The sequence below is a fragment of the Amblyomma americanum genome, chromosome 1 (assembly GCF_052857255.1).
Source record: "Amblyomma americanum isolate KBUSLIRL-KWMA chromosome 1, ASM5285725v1, whole genome shotgun sequence".
Classification (NCBI taxonomy): Eukaryota; Metazoa; Arthropoda; class Arachnida; order Ixodida; family Ixodidae; genus Amblyomma; species Amblyomma americanum.
The window spans coordinates 279,432,639-279,455,639 of record NC_135497.1 but is presented as its reverse complement, the minus strand read 5'-3'; the positions used below and the strand labels follow the sequence as shown (position 1 = coordinate 279,455,639).

The 23,001-nt window shown below is 48.8% G+C and overlaps 1 protein-coding gene across 8 annotated transcripts in view; it reads right to left on the bottom strand.

The window, feature by feature from the left end:
* Window positions 1–11,718: 11,718 nt before the first annotated feature.
* LOC144115176 (uncharacterized) overlaps window positions 11,719–23,001 on the bottom strand; it is a 37,360-nt gene continuing 26,077 nt past the window's right edge. For 6 of the 8 annotated variants that reach the window (XM_077649404.1, XM_077649405.1, XM_077649407.1 and 3 more), the window contains 4 exons: window positions 16,044–16,167; window positions 14,475–14,613; window positions 12,612–12,716; window positions 11,719–11,976 (listed from right to left, as the gene is read on the bottom strand). In XM_077649404.1, the coding sequence (XP_077505530.1) occupies window positions 11,834–11,976; window positions 12,612–12,716; window positions 14,475–14,613; window positions 16,044–16,167 (511 nt within the window). In that variant the 3' untranslated portion in view covers window positions 11,719–11,833. Of the gene's footprint in view, window positions 11,977–12,611; window positions 12,717–14,474; window positions 14,683–16,043; window positions 16,168–23,001 lie in introns of those variants that run through there. The other 2 variants (XM_077649402.1, XM_077649409.1) reach the window with 2 other exon arrangements.

The window sequence follows — 23,001 nt, the reverse complement described above, 5'->3', positions numbered from 1 at the left end:
TACCGGTAAGATACAGCTGTTGTATGCTTTTTCTTGAGTGATATTAGTAAACTGCATGCCATTCATGATCTGGGAAATCTGCTATATGCGCTCCACCCCATTCTTGTTATTCTAGTTATTTCCTTCTCATGATCCGGATCAGCAGTCACTACCTGCCCTAAATAGACGTATTCCCTTACTACTTCCAGCACCTCGCTGCCATCGTGAACTGCTGTTCTTTTGCGAGGCTGTTGAACAATGCTTTAGCTTTCTGCATATTAATTTTTAGGCCTACCGTTCTGAACTGCCTTACTAACTCATTGATCATGTTTTGCAGTGCATCTCCTGGGTGGGCAAGGCAATGTCATCAGCGAATCATAAATTACTTAGGTATTCTCTATTAACTCTTATCCCCAACTGGTTCCAATCCAGGCCTCGGAACACCCCCTGTAAACAGGCGGTGAATAGCATTGGCGAGATCGTGTCTCCCTTCCTGGAACCCTTCATTAATGAAATTTTATTGCGGACTTTATGAAGGACTATGGTAGTTGTGCAGTCGTTATAGATATATTCCAGTATTTTCGAATAAGACTCTTCTACACCTTGGTTCCGCAATACCTACATGACTGCTGAGGTTTCCACTCAGTCAAATGCTTTCTCGTAATCAAGCCTATATATAGAGAGGTTGGTTATATTGTGCGCATTTGTCTATCATCTGATTGATAGTGTGAATATGATCTATAGTGGAATATCCTTCACGGAAGCCTGCCTGATCATTTGGCTGATTAAATTCTAAGGTTGCCCTGACCATTACCGATTACCTTAGTAAATGCCTTGTAGGCAACGGACAGTAAGCTGATCGCTCTGTAATTTTTCAAGTACTTGACTTGACGTCTCTTTTCTTATGAATTACGACGGCTTTAGCGTTCTTCCAAGCTTCTGGTACGCTCAAGGACATAAGGCCTATTTTTTCAAGCACAATCTCCCCTCAGTCCTTCAACAGATCTGCTTTTACCTGATCGTCACCAGCTGCTTTCCCCCTTTGCATTGCTCCTAAGGCTTTATTTACTTCCTCTACCACACCGAGCTAATTCCGACAAAAATAAGGCTCTTCGACAAGCCTAGCGTCACCGCCCCAGTCACTGCGTCCCCCTTCCTCTGTTGCAGCTGCAATCCCTAGAGCTCTAAGCCCGGTGCGGACCGAACCCCCCGCACCCCCCTATGGTGACGCCACTGCTCAGCGGACCGTCAGGTTGATTACGCTTCTGGTAAACGCGAATGGAGCTGCAATACTTAGGTGGTGCCCAATCTTAACTGGCCGCAAGGCATGCTGGGTACTCAAACTTCCGGGTCGTTCGGCGAGATGCGTGTGTACAGCGCTTCGCTTGAAAGCCGGAACTGACAAGCTTGAATCTGGCACTTCATGCGTTAGTACGCGCGAATGAAGTCGTAAAAAAGGTCAGCATGCTGTACGTGCATTACTTTGTACGCGCTCGACGTTCCGTATTTGAATTAATGGCGAAAAAGCGTTGCAAAAAAAAACGAACCTTTCGGCGTGCGTCGTCTGTTTGCGCAGAAGTTTAGGGCGCTTCATTCACTCGCTAAAAAGTTCTCCTGTTGTTACTATTATCATAAGACTGCTACATTGATCTCACATATGTTAGGGTACATATTTCCGAGAGGTTTGACGCTACCAGGCGCTGAATATTTGGACTACCAGCAACCGTAGCTTAGCATTACGTACGAGCGCACTGCTGTGCACATTGTAGCAGAGTGGCTACGACGGCGAAGAGCTTGCATAATGCAAATCCTCTGAGTACTTGCGGTGCTTTTTCTACACCATCCGCGGTGGCCTAGTGATTAAAGCACTCGGCTACCGAATCGGAGGACACGGGTTAAATCCGGGACTCGGCGGCCGCGTTGCGATGGAGGCGAAGTGCGAAAGGCGCCCATGTGCTGTGTGATAGAACCCGTCTAAACTAATCCGGCGCCTTTGACTACGGAGCGCTTCTAGACGTAACACCATGCGATTTGCAATATTTTGTGATTTTCTAGTCTTTACAAAAGCTTTCACGTGCACTGCATCGGAGCTGCAAGTGTTTCTTGCCACGCGGTATCACCGGAGCTGTCGTTGCCTGCAAGCAAGGTTGACCGCGTTTTAGTTGAGCTAAAATTGGCACATGCGGCGCGTTGAGCTCCTCCCAAAACCTTAGCAAAGGTGCACATTCCGTTTTGCTGTCGATTAGTGTTCTTGTCAGCTCAACTGCTTTGTAGAATATTTGCTATGGCTTATGGAATAATTACTGCACAAGCTGGCATGCATAACAACTATCTCAAGCAACTGGAATTTAGTTTGCAATGCAAAAATGCAACTGCATGACAAATGTGTTGCATTTTCAGCCCTACAGTATTCTTTCTGCCAGTACTGGAAATTGCAGCGAGCATGCGCCGAGACTTTGTCGCTGAAAACCTCTACTAATGTGCGTCAAGGGCATGAATAGAGGAAGTGACATGGCAGGTATTCCAGCACTAAGAGAGGTGCACCCATTTACTGAGGCTTTGGTGCGTGCACAAGAACCTCACTCACACACAGAATTAATCACGCAATGCATTTCACAGCGTGCATATGGTGGTGTGGGACATTACATGCCATTTACATATAACATGCAGCTCTGAATGGTAGGAATTCCTGTGCTTGATTTCCCATTGCTAGTTGCTGCATTATGTAGATGAAAAAGAAGTACTAAAAGAAATGCTTTGTTTTATGGCATCTCTTGAATGTTCACTAGCTTCGGAAAGTAAATCAATGTGGCGTCCCATCAAAACAGAGGCAGCCATTTTGCTGCCGTGTACTTAGTGCCCGGAGCCTAGTCAAAGAAGAACCACCAGCCAATGTGCGGATAGATGCCCCCAATGGCGGATACATCAGCTGTTGATGCATATGTTCATAAATGTGGAAATATAAAACTTATGCATTGTACGGAAAGTGTTCAAGGTAAGGTAGGTAAGTAATAATGCAAACAGCTGGGCACAAGATTAGCTTGCCTTGGGTTTTTCTTAATGAAAACCTCAAGCCAAAGCAAAGCATCAAAGCCTGCTACACAGCTTCGCTACAGGCACTACAACACAAACGAAGTCAGGCACAAAGACAAAACAGAAAGCAGGCCGCAGCCAAAAGCAGAACTAACTCTTCACATAGGCAGCTTTACTCTTGAACTGCAAAATGAGAAAGTTCATTGGCTGTTAACTGGGAACTCTTCTTGTAATGTGGGTAATAACATCTGATATAACCTTTCTCTTGCAATAACTCTTGCACGCACATTTTATACAGCACAGCATGTAATGATTTTAATGCAGATCTGAGTGACAAATAGTAAATTATAATAAATAGCATTGTGACATTCCTTGTGTGTGCTACGAGGTACATTCCTTGTGTGTGCTACGAGGTACATTCCTTGTGTGTGCTACGAGGTACATTCCTTGTGTGTGCTACGAGGTTCCGCGTTCGACGGCGCGGCGTAGACCCAGATGACAGCGGCATCATCAATTACCCAGCCATGCTCTTTGAGTGACGACCAGAACGAAGGGACCCGCCGCCGTCGCCGCGGGGAAACGGGCTTATCCTCCCCAATTGGCGTGGCGGTTCCAGAGGCGGCCCTCGCGAGCACATTCCAGGACAAGGGAACTGTCAGCGGGCCAGAGCGCGCCTTACCTTGAGGAGCGAGTGTCAGTTGATGGATGGAGAATGGAGGCCGGTGACCCGCGGGAACTGTCAGCGGGCCAGAGCGCGCCTTACCACAGCCGACGCTATGCGCTACCGCGAAGACAACCTTCTTTCCCTCGGACTCAACACGTAAGGGGGGCGAGAAAATAAGTGCGGTGGTATGTTTGTGCGCCCAAGTGAAAGCCCTAGCCCCCCTCCTTCCCCTCCGGCGTGGGAGTCCTCACCCTAGGGAGTGTGGAGAAGAGGATATAAAAATCGAGAAGCAGTACGGAAGGGGGACGCTCAGGACGACATCGTTCGCCAAGAGGGCCTTCAGCGCCGAAGCCCGACGGCGTGCAGCTTCTGCCAGCAACCGCTCGAGCCCAACTCCGGAGCCACTCCATCGCCCCCATGAAGTCGTCGGCACGTAAGCTCGGACGCCCCAGCCTCTGATGTATAATCTTAATCATGTGTAATTATTGAATATACCTGTTTGTTTAAACTGAGCCAAACGGTGTCTCTTTGCCTCTCCGTCCCGTGTGGACCTGCGCATTATGGGGGTCATCACACTCGGGCCAGAGCGCGCCTTACCTTGAGGAGCGAGTGTCAGTTGATGGATGGAGAATGGAGGCCGGTGACCCGCGGGAACTGTCAGCGGGCCAGAGCGCGCCTTACCACAGCCGACGCTATGCGCTACCTCGAAGACAGTTCCCGCGGGTCACCGGCCTCCATTCTCCATCCATCAACTGACACTCGCTCCTCAAGGTAAGGCGCGCTCTGGCCCGCTGACAGTTCCCTTGTCCTGGAATGTGCTCGCGAGGGCCGCCCCTGGAACCGCCACGCCAATTGGGGAAGATAAGCCCGTTTCCCCGCGGCGACGGCGGCGGGTCCCTTCGTTCTGGTCGTCACTCAAAGAGCATGGCTGGGTAATTGATGCCGCTGTCATCTGGGTCTCCGTCTACGCCGCGCCGTCGAACGCGGAACCTCGTAGCACACACAAGGAATGTACCTCGTAGCACACACAAGGAATGTACCTCGTAGCACACCCAAGGAATGTCACAGCATAGTACAACTTAAAGAAACCATGCTTCGGCTTTTTCAGCACACACAGAGGCTTGTTCCGAGTTGTTTTCAGCATTTCCTACAAGTTCCTTTGACCAAAGTCTTGTGCATTGTTGAACGAAGGGCATTCTCGTCCAGTTTTATTTTTGGCGTGAACAACTGCGGCATAGATTGTATGTTAACTGACTTTGGTAAACCGGGCCTAAGGCACTAGTGATGCCAAAAAATCTGGAATGCTTGTGAACACAAGGTGTTCCTTGGCCTTTTGAAACAAGCAATTCTATAGCATGTTTATTACTCTTTATCCTTATGGATAACTGACCCGGCTGACCACCAGACCAGCCTCTGCAGTCTTTGCAGCATTCTGCACTTCTTGAAATCGCCAACGTCACGTCAGTGCAACATCAGTGCAATATTCCTATATGCAACCATGCAATGCATCACACGTAAGCTAGAGACGCAGACATTTATGTACTTCACATTCATGTTCATCACCTATAACAGTTTTCAAATGATGCTTTGCTGCGCAGCGACAGTTCAGTTTTTATAACATTCGTCTCAAATGTCAATTCTCCTGCGTGCTGTGCAATGAAAGGTGATAAACAGCTAGACTATGTTGGATGCTATATTTTTTCTTGAGTTCGGTTATCCTGAAGTGAAGCTTCTCATAACTTACTGCCTCTGAGTATGAAAAGAATGGTGGTGAATAATTCTTCTCACTTTGTAATGTGATCAGTTTGTCGGTCTTTAACGTAACAGCTCGCGTATAATTCTTCCATACCTGCTGTGTGCACATGTCGACTGGTCTGCTGGTGAAAATATGTTTCTTTTTGGGCATGAAGTTAGCAAATATATTCTCATATAACAATTTATAAATACTGAAAGTGCTCGTAAACATATACTGCGACCTGCAATGTCAGGCAACGGGACCCCGCCGTGCACGTGGCCGGTGTCGCCGTTTCAGCAGCTGATGGTTGCGATCGCATAGGCCTGAAGTGTTAGCTATCAATTCCAGCAACTCGCATGCAGCACAATGTCTGAGGAATAAATCGTTCTGTCCTTTAACATCTTGTCGAGCTGTAGTGACGGAGGCCGAATAGCACATATCTGCACACCTACGACCGCGCGGTTCTACCGCCGTCATGCGAGAACGGACGTGGGGAAGTTGTCCGAGAAATTGGTGCTCCTAAAGGAGAGAACACAGCCTACTTAACCAAATTCCAAAACTTCCACAACGCTATGGAACGTTTAATACCACCAACGAAATGCTCGAAGCAATGCCAAGAGTTGTCCATGGAGCTCGTAGCAGGCAGTCTGCCAGCGGATCGCAACGGCGTACTGTTTTCGCCGTTCACTACTTGATGGCACTCGGAACATGTTGCATTCCGTTGCAGTGAAGTTGGTGCAGTTTGAGGCAGCGCAAAAAACCCTTTTTACAGCGATGTGAGCGTTGGTATTAAGGAAAAAAAGGTCGAAACCGCACGTCTGCAAGCAACGCGTATACAAACAAAACCGCAGGAACGACCAGGAAGTCCAAATTCACGTGATGAAACTTCGCCGTGACGCAATGTCCGCCGTAGTTTGGGCATGCACCACCTATACTTTGTAGTTTTGCGTGCATAGCTCGCAAACTCAGACGATTTCTTTCTGCCTGAGTGACGTGGTGAGGAGATGCTTGGGCATATCAAACTTTGAAGAAAACCGCAGGTTCGGGTGGATCTTGATGCTCTGGCGGCAGGCTGAGTGGTGGTCTACGCCATTCAAGTTGGCGATCGGCTGCTGCAGTTGGGAATTTTTAACACGCTCGCTGAGCTAATCGAAGCCCATAAGACGGCACAAGTGACCCGCTTGTCGCGCACTGTTGCGGGACGCGTCATTCTCGACAAACTCCACATCCACCCCGTTGAGGAGGTATGTGCAACATCACATTTATCTGTCGACGTTACTATTAGACTAGTTGTTAAACCAGCAGCCAAGAACATGCTGCCAGGCAGACACGACACCCGCAGGAAAGCAAGGGCGAAGGCCCTTGAAAAACAGTACGAGAGCGAACCACGAGCAGTGTACGCAGATGCAGCTCAACACATCAAAGGCGGAACATACGTGGCATGTATGGCCACTCCATAGTCAGCCCTCGCTAACAGTTACCACTACAACATTTCACGCTAGGCAGAGGAAGTAGCTATCGCACTGGCCATCGCGGATCCCCGCACCAAAACTATTCTGAGCGACCTAAGAGCGCCATTCAAAATTTCGCCAAAAACTCGGTAAGCGCGCTCGCAGTGCGACTTCTGTGGAACCGAACTCTTGATCCCAACATGAATCTCGTATGGGTTCCGGCTCACGCGGGTAACTCCGGAAACGAGGGGGTCGACCGTCTAGCCCGACCAACCAACCGGGGGACGGGAGACCTCTCGGGAACGGGCGCCCCCGCGGAGGCGCCTCGCTCGTACGCGGAGAGCTAAGATGCACGTATCCCGCCCCTCACCCCGACTTGGACAGGGCGCAAGCCACGGCACTCAGACGCCTACAAACAAAGGCCATTCTTAGCCCCTACCGATTATGTTCAATCACAAACGGTGAATATGACCCTGCATGCCCCAACTGCGGTGACGGGACGCACGCCACCCAAGGCCATATATTATGGGAATGCGCTAGAAAACCCCTTCCGACGAAACTTGCCAGCTATCTCGGCGGAGGAATGGGACAAGGTCTTGGCCAGTTCAAGAAAAAGAACGCAGCTGGCCCTTATCACGCGATCTCAAGAGGTCGCCCCCGACTGGAGGCCACCCTGGACTCGCCCCAGCCCCAACTAATCCCTTCCATTTTGTGGCAATGAAGTTGTAGCACACCACCACCACCACCACGTCATTCAAGTCGGCAGAATTTAAACTTCGCGCTAATCACAACAAAACGCCAAAACCGCTCGAATGGCCTTGATACCACTGATCTCCACTAGGGGGCTGGATGCCGCATCGGGCGCTCGAAGTGAGCCACCGGAAGTTGGTCGGCATGTCCCGGAAGTCAGCCTTTGGCAGTGCACGAAATCTGACCTCAGCACGGTTTTTCAGTTTGTTTTCGTTTCCGCTTAGCATTTTGTCTTTTCGACGTTCTCGTCTTTCTTCGTGACAATGCCTACCTGTTGCGCCGTCAACTGCATGAGGAGAGCAGCAAAATCCTCGGGAAAGACGTTTCAAAAATAAGGGTCCATTGCATCGCTATGGGACGACACTAGCAGACGACAGAACGTCGCTGCACACAGCACGTACGGAGCCTCGTCTGCTCAACTGAGTCGTCCTGTAGCGCTAGCGTCTCCAACTCTGCTCTTTGTTGTGATGCACGTTGTCGCGCTCCAAGCCCAAGTTATGCCATCAATGGGGGATAAATTTAAGAATAGGTGGAAACCTTCATTAGGCAGCCGACTTTGCAGTGACCATTTTACCGAATTAAGTTGAGACCGAACCACTACGAGCTAGGGCGGGGCCACAATCTAGTGAGCTGCCGTCGGTGTTCTGCTGATTCACATTAGCGCGTCCAAAGTGTATATGGTACTGCTTTTTCGACAGAGCGTATCAAGTACTGTTTCGTACTGTCGCAGATTATGCCTGATTGGGCTTTTATTCGCGTTGCTTGGTGCAGTTGACTTCTAACAGCGCTTGTTACATGCGCTGCTGCATTCGTCTTTCTCGTCAGTCGTTTCTCTCGTGTTGTGTAGATGAAATGTGGCTGTGTTATAGAGTTAGATTAAAAGCACGTATGGAAGGTAAATGGCACACTAAAGCGATAAACATCACATGTCATCGATGAGAAGAGACATCGTCCGCCACTAACCCGAAATTGAAACAGCGGCAGCTGTATAACGGGTGGCTCTTCGAGTGTCAGGATTTCCGCGCCATTGCCTTTTCTTTGCTACACGAAAATTTGTTTTTAAGATGACCTAGGCTCATCTTCATTCCACTACTAGTCCTAATTACGCTCGGAAGACAAGAACCAGGTCAGAAAATAGTGTTTAATGCACGTATCCCTTTACCGCGGCATGGTGAGACATGCATGCCTGTTCACTTCGGTTCCTCTGAAATTACAATGTTTCCCAAACAATGCTCACATTTATCACGTTCAGCTTGCTTATTCCTTTGATATTACAGTAGACGTTACACGAAAACAATGCGAAAAACTGAGGACGGGAGGGTGAAAGACGCGACTTTTTGCATTGAAATACACAGCAGACACCGAACTTCCGGGACATGCCATCCAGCTTCCGGTGGCTTCACTTGCGCCCACTTAAAATAATAATAATTGGTTTTTGGGGAAAGGAAATGGCGCAGTATCTGTATATATATCGTTGGACACCTGAACCGTGCCGTAAGGGAAGGGATAAAGGAGGGAGTGAAAGAAGGAAGAAGAAGTGCCGTAGTGGAGGCTTCAGGTATAATTTCGACCACCTGGGGATCTTTAACGCGCACTGACATCGCACAGCACACGGGTGCCTTAGCGCTTTTCCTCCATAAAAACGCAGCCACAGCGGTCGGGTTCGAACCCGGGAACTCCGGATCAGTAGTCGAGCGCCCTAACCACTGAGCCACCGCGGCGGGTGCGCCCACAAAGTCCCGTGCCTCTGAGAGCCACAATGGAGCTAGTGATACTGATGCCGATATGGATAGCTCCCGTGATAAGCGGCCGCCTCGGGCGCCATCCGTGAGCGGTACATGGATGCTCATTTGCGCATGCGTAGCCTCCGCGATCATGCGCACCGCTGCTCGCAGCCGGAGCTGATCGCCGAGGCCACGGCGCGTGCATTTCGAAGGTCACGGAAAGCTTGGGTGCGGCCTTTACAAGGATATTTTTGGTAATATTTCCTTGGGGAAAACGGAGTGCGCCCCCATACACGGGTGCGACCCTTACACGCGTTTACGCGGTAACCGCACTGCTTGCAGCTAGGCGCATGAAAGGTGAGAGCGGCGACTACGTCAATAAACTTGCTTAAACCATGCATATTCCACGCGATTATTAGAGGGGTCAAGCAGGCACAGCCCTCAAGACAATCTACCCGCTTACATGAGCAAGAGCGTTAAGGGTGAGGTTCATAAACAAGGGCGTTAAGGTGAGATTCATAAGTTCAAAATGTTTCCTCCCAAAAATCGTCCACAACCGTTATACTTCACAGCAGGCTTTAAAAATCTGTCAATGGATCCATGCCCAACAATTCTGGACAAGAGCGCTTATGTGAGGAAAAAGTTTACGAACGCAATTTATTCATATAATGTAGGAATCCAGCATCCCGATCAAAAAACATCTGCCGACCACCCAACGGCAGTCTTGAATTTTCTTTTGCAGTATTCAATGCGATCGATGAAAACACGCCAAAAGAAAGATTGTTACACATCCGAAGACTGAACCATTATTTTGAATTTTTCCATAACAGCATTTAACAATTTTTCAATATTCAGAACTATTGTACAAGAGCATTGGACATGTATACCAAAACTCACTCCGGTTAACCTTCTACAGCTTGAAAGGTTTGCCACGAAGTCAACTTTTATTATTACGGCCCCCTGAATTATGCCTTTTTTTCAGTTTCTGGTCTAGGCCCTGGTGCAAGGCCATTTTAAAAATTGGCTTATCCTCATTCAAGTGCCAGTCAGCAACTGCTCCTTACAGCTATTATTGTTTTACTGACAATTTATTTGAGCATCAGTTTCCTGTATTCTGCCCACCACCCTAATTTCTTATACTTCACTATCCTTGTGGGTTTACATTCCTGGTTTCAGAATGGTGCAGCACATTGCTGCTACTCTATAATGGTGATGCTGCCACAAACCTGCAGGCATGATAACATTAACGAATCATTGCACAAGCCCACTATCATCAATGCAACCGTTGGGAACGTTGGGCTCTTTTAGAAGAGTTACATCTGGCCCAAAAGAACAGAGTTGTCCTCCCAAGATTGTCTTCAACTCCCCAGCAATCTATGGGGATTGCTAATCCAGCAGACTAAGAAAATATTTTTCCCTTTGAGAACATAGTGAGGCCTCTGATGCATGGACAACTGAAAGCACAATGCGTCACTGCAATGCTTTTTGGCGTCAATCAAGTGCAGCGAAACTGAAGATGCTCCACGTTGGACTTCACAGTTACTTGGCAAATCACACTCAGACACGCTGTCATCTAACGGAGATATAAACAGGTGCTTCCCCCTAGCTCTGAAGGAATGCCAATAAGCCCGACACTAAATATTATGGACACGCTTATTCATCATTACGCGGTGGCAGTGCGCTAGCATTGGGTATGCGCCTTGCTTTTCTTTAATTCGACTATGTTTTTGTATATTGTTTTTAATACTTTGCTTTCAAACTGCTGAGCAACTTCGCCACACTCTTTGTTCAGTGGTTTGTCATTTTTAATCTTGCTGACCTATTATAGTCATTACTAGTTCGTATCAATTTTTTTTTTCCTTCCCATGGTAGCCACCTTCTGGACTTACTTCTTCTAACTTTCAAGTGCAGAGGGTTCCTTTTCCCTACCCATTTTCCCACGACAACCATGGCAGGTGGAAGGTAGTGACATGTGGCTCTTTCCACCAGCCAGGTCGCGACAGTCAAGTGTACAACCCACAATGCCGCCGGACAACACCGGACACTTTTTTCATGGTGGGGCTTCAAATGCTAACGCATTCAAATACATCAGGTACTACAAACTGCGTACAAGGAACTGAATACAAGGTTTGGGCGGCTAATTTCCCAATATAAAGTTATAGACAAAAGTTCCGGACATGTCGATTAGCGGGAAAAAAAATTCCGCATTGCTTCACCAGTCAATCAGCTCTTATTTCACCAGTGGATGCAGCACGTGTGTCCTCTTGAGATTCAATGCTGTTGATTAAGGTTTTGGCCAACTGCACAAAAACTGTTTTGCATCGAGCCTGCACACCACAGGCTTTAGTGCACGGCTAAGTAATAATCACACACAGAACACAATATTTTAGCACGCAATCAATGTTACGCTAAACAAACTACAAAGAAATACGAAATTTGCCAAGACGTACAAAAGTAACGTGCATGGCAGCACAATACGCCATCGCCATGCAGCGATTTAGGGTCGAAAATTCAGCGACATGGCTCCTAAGTCTCGGAAAACCATCGCTGCTGCGGGCCGAAGTGTGCAGCTATGATGGCGGCTCCCCTCTGGTCCCTGTAGGGAAGCCATGTAACAGCCGTGTCCAGCGTGGGAGGACCCTGCGCGGCAAGGGTCCAACACATAGCAACACAAATTCACAAACGAGATTTGTTATGTGGTCTCCACACAACACTTGCTATGATCCGATAAATTGTAATGTGCAAAACAGCACTCGGCTTACCTTCCACACGCTTACCAGCACACAGCTTAAAGCACCAGTGGAACATCTCGGAATCTAGGCCAAGCGTTCGATTCGGGTCAGGCCGTGCTGGCTTACTCAGTAACATCGCTAGGTTCTGCATGCTACTGGCGATACTACAAGGCCATTACCGAGGCGGGTCCTACATATCCAGAACATCCCATTTCTGTAATTATTTTTCGTGCTGTTTCTTCCACAAGAGATGCAAGATGGCCAGCTCAGCTGTACTAACTTGAGCTGAAGAAGCCACTGAATAGAAAGGCAGCCAGCAAGATTTTTATACCTTTTGCCTGAATCACGTGGCGAGGTTCAGGGCGAAGGGTTACAAGGTGTCGTGGACCACAGTATGAAAAACATATCGGTTGGAGCACAACCTTCCTTTGAAAAACCTCACAAAACCCAATGCCACACAAAACCTCCCCACAGTATTAGAACCATGACTGAGGTTGAGGCTGAGCTACTTGCTACACAATTTGTACAAAATATACAGACTACCTGGCTTGTTTCTGGTCCATGCCCGTAACTTGTTTTGCCTCATGGGCGTTCCGAATCTTTCCAAGGTGACAGCAGGTCTTGATATAAGTGGTCCGGAGCACAGATCTTCAAGAAGTTAAACAAGAGCCACACTACATAGCTTAAAAAGAGACCCTTTTGGCTGCATATCAAAGCGATAACGTTAAACTTTCATTCTGCAAAAAATCTGGCAGCGGCGGTGGCGTAGTAATTGAAAAATCCTCGGAGAAGCAGCCTAAATGAGCCAGCTAGGTCAAGTGACCTGGTGGTGTCATCACAGCGTCCCCACCGGATTGTGAGAAAATTGCCCAGCGTGGCAGATGGCAGTTCAATTATTAATTGGTCGCAAGATAATGCTCGGGAAGAGAAAGCTGGATCTCGAGCCCCACTCGTAGCAGCACCTGCATCGCTGGGCAGTTGCGCATAGCTTAACTGCTGCACTACTGTGCCAGGGGTTGCATGAGGGCTCCCAGAGAACAATGAACGTAAAGTTGAGGATGACAAATTCCACGGATAGAGGCATTACCTGATTAACACTATCACATGATACCCTTAAGGTGGAGGTTAAGTGTCCCCTCCAGGTTTCTTTTAACAACAGTGGCACATATCTATAAATAGTTGCATGTATCTATAATGGGTTCAATGCAAATGCTGAGACATGACGCAAAGTAAACGCGGACACAAGCGCAGAGGTGTCTGCGTCCAAGTCGTTCTTGTCCCGTGTTCTGTGCTAACAGTTACGCTGGGCCTACATAAATATGTATACTGACCATAGGAAACAGCATCAGAATAAAATTAGCAAAAGATACTAATCTATTTATGGCATTTAATGTCCCAAAGTAACTCGGGCCATGAGGAACGCTATGGCTCTGAGGGCTATGAGGAACGACCACCTGGGGTTCTTCCCAAGGTGGCCGAAATTTTCAGAGCCCTTCAAAATGGTGTTCCTCATAGCCCGAGCCGATTTGGGACGTTAAAACCCACAAACCGATTCGTATTTGTTGTCAAAGACCAAATTAGACATTAATGATGTAACCGTTACAAGATTACCAAATACAACAAACCAAATGTGCACAGAAGACATAAAGGTTTCATTTTACTGCAGAAGCAGTGCTACTGTCCATCACCAAAATGCCGATCTGGTTGGCAGAACCCTAGGGGGCGGCAGCACACCCACCAGCACCCTGCCCCACCTCACCCCACTAGATAGGGTGCAGCCCATCTATGCACCACCACCATTGGTCATCCTCCCCATCCCCGCCCACCGCCACCCTTCAGAGGCCTCATTCACCAGGGAACTCTACTTTCCAGATCACTGTACACCACCAGCCCTCCTACCTCCCCCTTCCACAAGGCCTCAGCCCACTGGAAGCCTAGGCAGCAGGTGAACAAATATGCAATAGGGAAATTGAAATCATAGAAGCAGTGAGTAAATCAGAGAAGAACACAAAATGAAAACACTTCTAAAAGTAGCAAGTAGGTAATGCAGCTGAATGCTACGTTTCCATTTGTTCACTTAGATTATTTTTAAACAATCCTGCGACATTATTTCCTGTGTCACTGTTTCATTTTCTTTTTTTTTTCAATAAGTAAGCTTGATGCAGTTAATAGCATAGCCTAGGGGACCATTTGTGTCTTTATCAATATTCTGCAAAAATATTCCACAACCTCCTCTTGTCGCACTTTCCACACTGCCTCAAATAGGAACTTTCCTAATTCTGAGCGCGGCTATTTTCACTTTTTTCTGTAATGCCACAACGACACTGGCATTGAGGATGGATAAGTGCACAAAAAGCACATTCCGTATAACACCTCAGGAAGAGCCATTAATGACTTAAACGTTACCAGTTTTCGTCAGAAGTTGTAGGCCCCTTCCCACTGCAGGCAGGCAGACGGTGAAACGTGGCTCGAATGCACCGCAGATGCACGCTTCGAGCTGCAGGAGTGTGCCCACAGACAAAACTCGCAGGACATTCCTTTTTTCCTGCAGTAAATCAAATTCACTTGCATTATCTTGCATCTTTTCTTTCTTCACGGTGCACTATGAAGCAAACTGAAAGATAAAGGAGAGTAAAAGTATATAATGCAATTAGCGTAAGAATCAAAACAAAATTAGGAGTACCTATGCATTTGTCATCTGTATTATGCCTAAGAACAACAAGGCTTAAAGGGGTTTCAAAAAGCCTTGTCAGCCCATTCCTCTGATTCCTTTTTTCCCTTTCATATCTTGGTCACTTTATGTGTTGCTTATGATGACATGCTAGCTTCGTGTTATTTCCCTTATGAAAATAAAGCAGCACAATCAAAAGGAAAATAAAAAATTCAGAGTCCCCCCTCTCTGCATTACAAGTCGTCACAGTCGTTTGTTCGCCAATGCAACAAGTGCTGTTAATACCGTACTAATAAGTATGCTTTCTTCCCTTTTCAGCGCCCTTCAGACTTGTTTTGCCATTTGGTTTTTGCATAAAATTATCCTTAACGCCTTCTGATGACGAGAAATGCAGCCAGATGGCAGTGAATATTAACATCCGCTTTCGCCCTTAAGATCTTCATTTGTACGCAAGAATTTATTATCTCTAGTACTGAGGAGAACAAGGATGAGGAGAATGTAAAAAAGTTGGAGAGCACTGCAGTCTGCTATGTTAGAGAAATGCAAAGTCATTAGAACCTCAGGAACATTTTTGCAAGTCATCGTTGTCATATGACACCTATTGAGTGACCCTTCGATGATGTTGGCAACTTTTCTTGCAAGTCATCGTTGTCTGACATCAGAACATATTGGGAACACACTTTACTGTTGCACACACCAAAACGTGTTGACTTCTTGCCCCTCTAACACACTAGAACAGAAGACCCTTCATGGCATATGAATTGCATGCCCGCCTGGCACACTTAAGTGCAGGGTTAGAACCCGAAATGCTGGAGCATTTCTTTTTTCTAATGGTAATTTTCTTGAGGACATGCTCTGATGACACACTCTGCTGAATGCTCCTGTGACCGCCACCCATGAGACAAGAACTGCTTTCGCATTAAAAACACAGGGAGATTTGCAGCATTATGTTTGAATTTTCATTTGTCACGAAATAATGAATTTTGACAGACTTCTCACTGTATAACAGGTCCTGAATGTTTTTCATGCTTCTTGGATGCTCAGTGCACGCTAAGACAAATATGTGTACACTAGCGTATGCTAGTGTGCTTTATTCTGATCTGATCTATGATACCACCAACCCCCATGCTCAATGCGAGGTCACTCACTGCCACACTGGGCCTGCATGTGAGTTCCACGATGGCGCCGAGTTGCTCAAGCATTTTAGTGACATCATGCTTGAAAGGCTGTAGCCCTGAGCCCATCTTAAGCATTAGCCTCCGGAAGCGGTGTTGCACCCAGCGGGACTTTGGTGAGACACTCACCAATTGATGGCCATGCGATGTGGCTCCAGGGTCGCACTCCTGCGGCTCCAGGGAGCTTGGGTGGCCGCCAAAGGACGATACGCACACCAGCAGCCATGGTTGCCTTGTCCCTGGTCTAGCAAAGCTACGTTGCATGCCAAGCATATAAATTTTAGGAAACACGAAGATGACTGGAGTCAACATGTTAGGGGACAAAAAGTGCACAAATGATTCCAAGAACTAAATCAAATAATTACAGTACAAACACAAATTAACCTGCTGCGAGCACTAACAGGTAGAGGATTTATAAAACGAACGCTCATTGGAAACGATTCTGCAAACATAGTGGATATTTCGTAAGGACAATTAACAAATGTTGTGCAGTTAACATGGGCTCTCAAGAAAAGGTGTCAGCAATACGTGTGAAAATTTATTCCCCCAGAGCTTTTTTTCCATGTCCTGTGTTTTCCGCATGCAGCTAAACATTATTCAAGGAATTTAAACATCTGGTGTCTTCAGCTAAGCAACATGCTATTCACTAGAAAACCACCTTGAGTCCACAATATTGTTAAAGTCAACTAAATAGAGCTGTAAGGCGGGGGTTTATTTAAAAGACCTGGGAGGAAGGGAGCAGCGGCGAGAACAATCCGAGGGCAACCAGGTCGGGCACAGACACACATGGCGATAGCAATACGGCTGACGCGTAGGGCCATTTTCGTTTTCACGAGTTATCTGCTTTGTCTGGGTCATCATCTTCTTCACAATCACCCCCGGGGCGAAGAGGAGCCATCCTGGCGACTTACGACAACAGCAATATGGAGGGGTTGTAGTAAGGCTTGAGACGCTGGATGTGAACTGTCTCGCGGCCGCGGCGGCGGAGATCGGGAGATGGCGTGAGGGGTTCGACGACGTAATTAACTGGAGATGTGTGCTCCAGGATATGGTAGGGACCGTGATACTTGGCGAGAAATTTTGAGGAGAGTCCAGGAGTACTTGATGGTATCCAGAGCCACACAAGCGCACCAGGAGAGAAGTGCAATGTGGTGTGAGCGTTGTCGTGGCGGAATTTCTGGCGATACTGGGCGTCAGTTGTGAGTGACCGGGCGATTTGACGACAATCTTCTGCGTGTTGCGCAGCTTCAGAAACAGGGGTATATCCGGAGGCGTCAGGTTGGTAAGGCAGAATGGTGTCTATGGTAGCAGATGGATGACGGCCGTAAAGAAGAAAGAGAGAGAAGCCAGTAGTAGACTGCTGGGCGGTGTTGTAGGGGAAAGTCACATAAGGGAGGATGAGATCCCAATTCGAGTGGTTGGATGCGACGTACATAGAGAGCATGTCCCCGAGGGTGCGGTTAAATCGCTCGGTGAGGCCGTTTGTCTGCGGATGATAGGCGGAGGTGGTATGATGGATTATGTTGCGCTGGCAGAGCAGGGCGGTGACATCGGACAAAAAGGCCCGTCCGCGGTCGTTAAGCAGTTCACGAGGTGCACCGTGACGAAGGACGAAACGTTGCAAAAGGAAGGAGGCAACGTCTGTCGCTGTGGCAGACGGAAGGGCGGCGGTTTCGGCATATCTAGTGAGCTGATCAACCGCAACGATAGCCCAATGGTTGCCGGCCGCAGTGTACGGAAGTGGGGCGTAGAAATCAATGCCGATATGGTCGAAAGGGCGTGGTGGGCAAAGGAGTGGCTGCAACTCTCCAGCAGAACGATGAGGAGATGGCTTGCGACGTTGACAGGTGAGACAGGCGCGTACGTATTTAAGTACGAAGGTGTACATGCCGCGCAAGTAATAGCGCAGCCGGATGCGGGTGTAAGTGTTGAAAACTCCTGCGTGACCAGATTGTGGGTCAGCGTGGAAATAGGCGCATATGTTCGTGTGCAGGTGGCGAGGAATAACGAGTAACCACTTGCGGCCGTCGGTGCTGTAGTTACGACGATAGAGGAGGTTATCGCGAATCACGAAGTGGGAAGCATGGCGGCGGAGAGCACGGGATGGAGAAGCAGCCGTCGTGTTGGAGAGAAAGTCGAGAAGAGAAGCGATCCAGGGGTCAGTACGTTGCACTGAGGGCATGTCGCTAATGTGAAGGGACGACGGGGAGACGTCAGAGGTGGAAAGGCTGGCGATCTCGGCTGGAAGTGGGCAGCGGGACAGGGCATCAGTGTCTTGATGCTTGCGGCAGGAACGATAGACCACGCGGATGTCATATTCTTGCAGACGAAGAGCCCACCTGGCAAGGCGGCCGGATGGGTCTTTCAAGGAAGAAAGCCAACAAAGCGCATGTTGGTCCGTCACAACGTCAAAAGAGCGGCCATAGAGGTACGGGCGGAATTTGGCAAGGGCCCATACGATGGCCACCCTTTTTCACTGACGGAGTAATTAGTTTCAGCCTTCGTAAGTGTGCAGCTTCCGTAGGCAACAACGTATTCATCAAAACCACAGATGCGCTGGGCGAGTACGGCGCCGAGGCCGAGACCACTGGCATCCGTGTGGACCTTGGTAGGAGCGGTCGAGTTGAAATGGCGCAGTATGGGCGGCGCTGTGAGGAGGCGGCGCAAGGCGTTATACGCATCGTCGCAAGCTGGAGACCACATCGATAAGTCGGAACTGCCGGACAGTTGTGTTAAAGGCGCAGCAATCGAAACAAAGTTGCTAATAAATCTCCAAAAGTAAGAGCACAGACCTAAGAGGCTGCGCAAGTCTTTGATGGAAGTGGGTTTGGGAAAGTCTGCGACAGCGTGAAGTTTAGCTGGGTCGTGACGAACGCCTTGCTTAGAGACGTGGCCTAAAATTGTCAGCTGACGCACAGCAAAACGGCATTTCTTCAAGTTGAGCTGCCCGCCAGTGTCAGAAAGGCAAGTAAAAACGTGCTTCAGGCGGGATAGATGGGTTTCAAAGTCAAGGGAAAAGACGACAATGTCGTCGAGATAGCATAGACACATTTTCCACTTGAGTCCACGCAAAATGGTGTCCATCATCCGTTCGAAGGTAGCAGGGGCATTACAAAGACCGAATGGCATCACAGTAAATTCATACAATCCGTCGGGGGTCACAAAAGCAGTTTTGGGACGATTGGCTGCTTCCATGGGGACCTGCCAGTACCCAGAACGTAAATCAAGGGAGGAAAAGAGCTCCGCCTCTTGCAAACAGTCCAGAGCGTCATCTATGCGAGGGAGTGGATAGACATCCTTGCGCGTTATCTTAAGGCAGCGGTAATCGACACACAAGCGTATGGAGCCATCTTTCTTTTTCACAAGGACAACAGGCGATGCCCAAGGGCTACTTGAGGGCTGAATGACGCAGTTTTGAAGCATTTGGTCGACTTGCTCTGTAATAGTCTGGCGCTCGGTTGGAGACGCACGATAGGGGTGCTGCCGAAGCGGCGAGTGGGCACCACTGTCGATGCGATGGGTGACGGTGGAAGTTCGGCCCAAGGAAGTCCGGTGAGCGTCGAAGGAGGAGCGAAATTGATGAAGGAGGGCGAGACGCTGTGTTCTGTGCGGCGGGGGAAGATCGGCGTTGATGGAGTACAAGAACAATTCGGTAGAAGAGAGATCTGGCATAGAGGCAGGAGGGCTGAGCGCGTTCATGGCGAGGAGCGATGTATCATCGGTCTCCTCGCGGATGAGCAGAGATGCGATGGGCTGCACACTGCCGAGGCATTCACCAAGGCGCAGAGTGGTAGGGCAGGAAAACGGGTTAGAAACCAAAAGTATCGAAAGGCGAGCGGACACAGTCAGTACGGCGTATGGCAGAGGGAGACACTTGCGGTGCAGAAAAGAATGGCCTGGAGTAGAGGACAGTGTCGTCACCAATAGAGTCGCAAGACAAGTGTACAAGAACGGACGAGCACGGGGGAATGTCGATGTCTTCGGCGGTGAGGGTTTTAACACAGGCAACAGGAGGAGTGGCGTCCAGAAAAGGATTGGGCAGAGAAGAGAACCTGACTTCCGCTCGAGCACAGTCGATGATAGCTTCATGGACGGAAAGGAAATCCCAGCCCAGAAAAACAGGATGGGAACAGGAAGGCAGCACGACGAATTCTATCGTGTAGAGGGAGTCCTGAATCACAACTCGAGCGGTACACGCTGCGGACCAGCAATCGGCGTCTTTACCTTCTTCAACGAACTACAAAACTTTTCGTCCATAACAGAAATCGCAGCACCGGTGTCCACAAGGGCCAAGACAGTATTGCCCTCGACAGAAATTTCGATCAGATTAGCACGGGATATGTGAGGCCTTGGAAAGTTCGACAGGGACACAGTTCTCGCCTCAGGAACTGCAGCACCTAGTTTTCCTCCTGAGGGAGATTGGCGCGACGTCGCATAGGAGAAACGGAGCGGCGCCTCGGTGAAGGTGAACGGCGTCTAGAAAGGGCTGAACAGTCAGGAGAAAAAGGACGACTAGACGGCGGCTCAGCAGATCCGGAGTACTGACTCATGGAAGGCCAATATGCGGGAGCTGGAGGAGATGGCGCGTAGACTGGGAGACGGCGGCGGCAAAGCCGGGCCACACGACTAGGCAAGCCGCAATTGTAGCAGATAGGCCGGTTGTCGACGGTGCGCCAGGGATTCCTGACTCGCGGAGCCGGCCGAAGAGGAGCCACCGCTCGCGCAGGTGTTGGAGGCAAAGCATAGGTAGGCGGTCGAGGTCTGGCGACAACGTCCGCGTATGTCAGCGGAGCGGCCATAGGGGGCGGCGTCTGGGCGACAACGTCGGCATATGTCAGTGGAGTGGCGACAGGTGGTGGCGGATGGGCGGGTGGAAGAGCCTCGGCAACCTGCTCTTGGATTGCGTGTCGAAGGGCCGGAGCCAAATCTGGAGCTAGCCCTGTAGGGTTCGGCAGAAGAGAAAGCTGACGCGCCACTTCTTCCCGAACAAAGTGTTTGATTCGTTGCAGCAGCGATGAGGTGCCAGCTGCGCGCCACTTCTTCCCGAACAAAGTGTTTGATTTGTTGCAGCAGCGATGAGGTGTCAGCTGCTGGTGTCAGTCCAGCAAGCGACTCAATTAGTCGAGGGTGCTGTCGAGTCAGGAGCCTCTGCTTCCGCAGCTCCTCGAAGCTTTGGCAGAGTGTGACGACTTCAGCAACGGTGCGCAAGTCGCGCGCTACCAGCATCTGAAAGGCTTCGTCGTCAACACCCTTCAAAATGTGTTTAATCTTGTCAGCTTCTGACATGTTGAGGTTGACACGCTTGCATAGGTCAATGACGTCTTCTATGTAACTGGTAAAGCTTTCGCCGACCTGCTGAGACCGTTCACGCAAGCGTTGTTCGGCGCAGAGTTTCCGAACAGCAGGACGACCAAACACTTCGGAGAAGGTTGTCTTGAAAGCAGACCAGGTGCGGATGTCCACCTGGTGGTTCCGATACCACAGGTTAGCCACACCGGTGAGATAAAAAATTACGTTATTTAGTTTGGTGGCTTCGTCTTATTTGTTGTAAAGGCTCACCCTCTCGTAAGACGTGAGCCAATCTTCGACATCCTGCTGATCGGTCCCACTGAAGATGGCCGGATCCCGTTGGCGAAGGGAGCCGGCGCAAGTAACAGCTGGGCCCACTTGCACGGCTTGATGTTGAACGTCGTGAGGCATCGCAGGTGGCGGGAGAGTACGGTTGCGCAATTCCAGGGCTGTTAACCGGCACCTCCACCAAATGTAACCAGGGGTTTATGTAAAAGACCTCGGAGGAAGGGAGCAGCGGCGAGAACAATCCGAGGGCAACCAGGTCGGGCACAGACACACGTGGCGGTACCAATATGGCTGACGCGCGGGCCATCTTCTTCGTTTTCACGAGTTATCTGCTTTGTCTGGGTCATCATCTTCTTCACAAGAGCCACAAAGGCCTGCAATAAATTTGTGAATACCAACCAGCCTTCCCGACATGTGGGACTAAGACCAAGCGTTTGTGCAAACGATAGAGCAGCTAAAAGCATGGGAAACACGAGATTTCCTCTCCCGCACTACAGTCCTGGAGCAGAGACTCTAAGATATGAGAATGGCATGCAGCCTCCACATCAGTGCCAACCCGCTGTGAGGAAGAGTATACTAGGTAAACTAAACGTGAATGCTATAAAGTTAATTGTGACAGCAAAGAATCGAGCCACACATGGCTGGATGAATTCCCTACTTTCTCTCTTTCTGTCTTTCAGCAATGGAAGGCAGGCATCAGCTCACTGCTCACACACCAACTGTTCTCTCCTGTGTTTGCAAAGTTGGTTTACCTCACGCAATAGTTCCCGGAGTTGAAAGTGCTAGTGAGTAAGGTGATTTAAACACAATCACAAGTTCTGTGCATCTGTACCACTACGTTTAGGCCTACTGTAATACTGCAAAGGCATCATTACAAGATGCACAGTGGCATTTCATGAAAGTTGTGCAAAAGCAGAATCATCGGTTGCACCTACATCAGTGTGCAGCCAGTGAAACTCTTTTCCTGTCTAAATTGGCTCCTGTATGTGTCGTTTTATACTGCCTATACTTACAGCGACATGTCGCCAAACTGTGAACAAAATTAACTCTCTTCTTGCTCTAAAAATGTACCACTAAAGTTGGCGCATTGCCCAACTGAGCGATCGTGAAGGCAGTGAAATTAGCGATGCCAGCCACTTGTCATCTCCAGGGCACATTCGACAAACACAAGTCAGCCTGTTAAAGCGCCTTAAAATATTTTATTTTGTTTCGACATATGACTCCAGAGGTCTGTGTTCAACATGCGTCACTTCCAAGGGTAGCTACTCGTGTTTATTTCCTTCAATCTCATCTTGCAGTGCATGTGATATTTCAAATAAGTCAGAGAGAAACCAAGGATGTTTATAGCAGTAACCTAAAGAGGTTACTGGGCTTGCTCTAAAATAATTACTTTATTATTTTTCTACGTAAGGTTGCTTGAGAGTTGTGCTGAGAGCACATTGTAGAAATGAGTGAATATTTGTGCAATCCAGGCATTGAATTGATAACGCTTTTGCATATACCTTCAAGG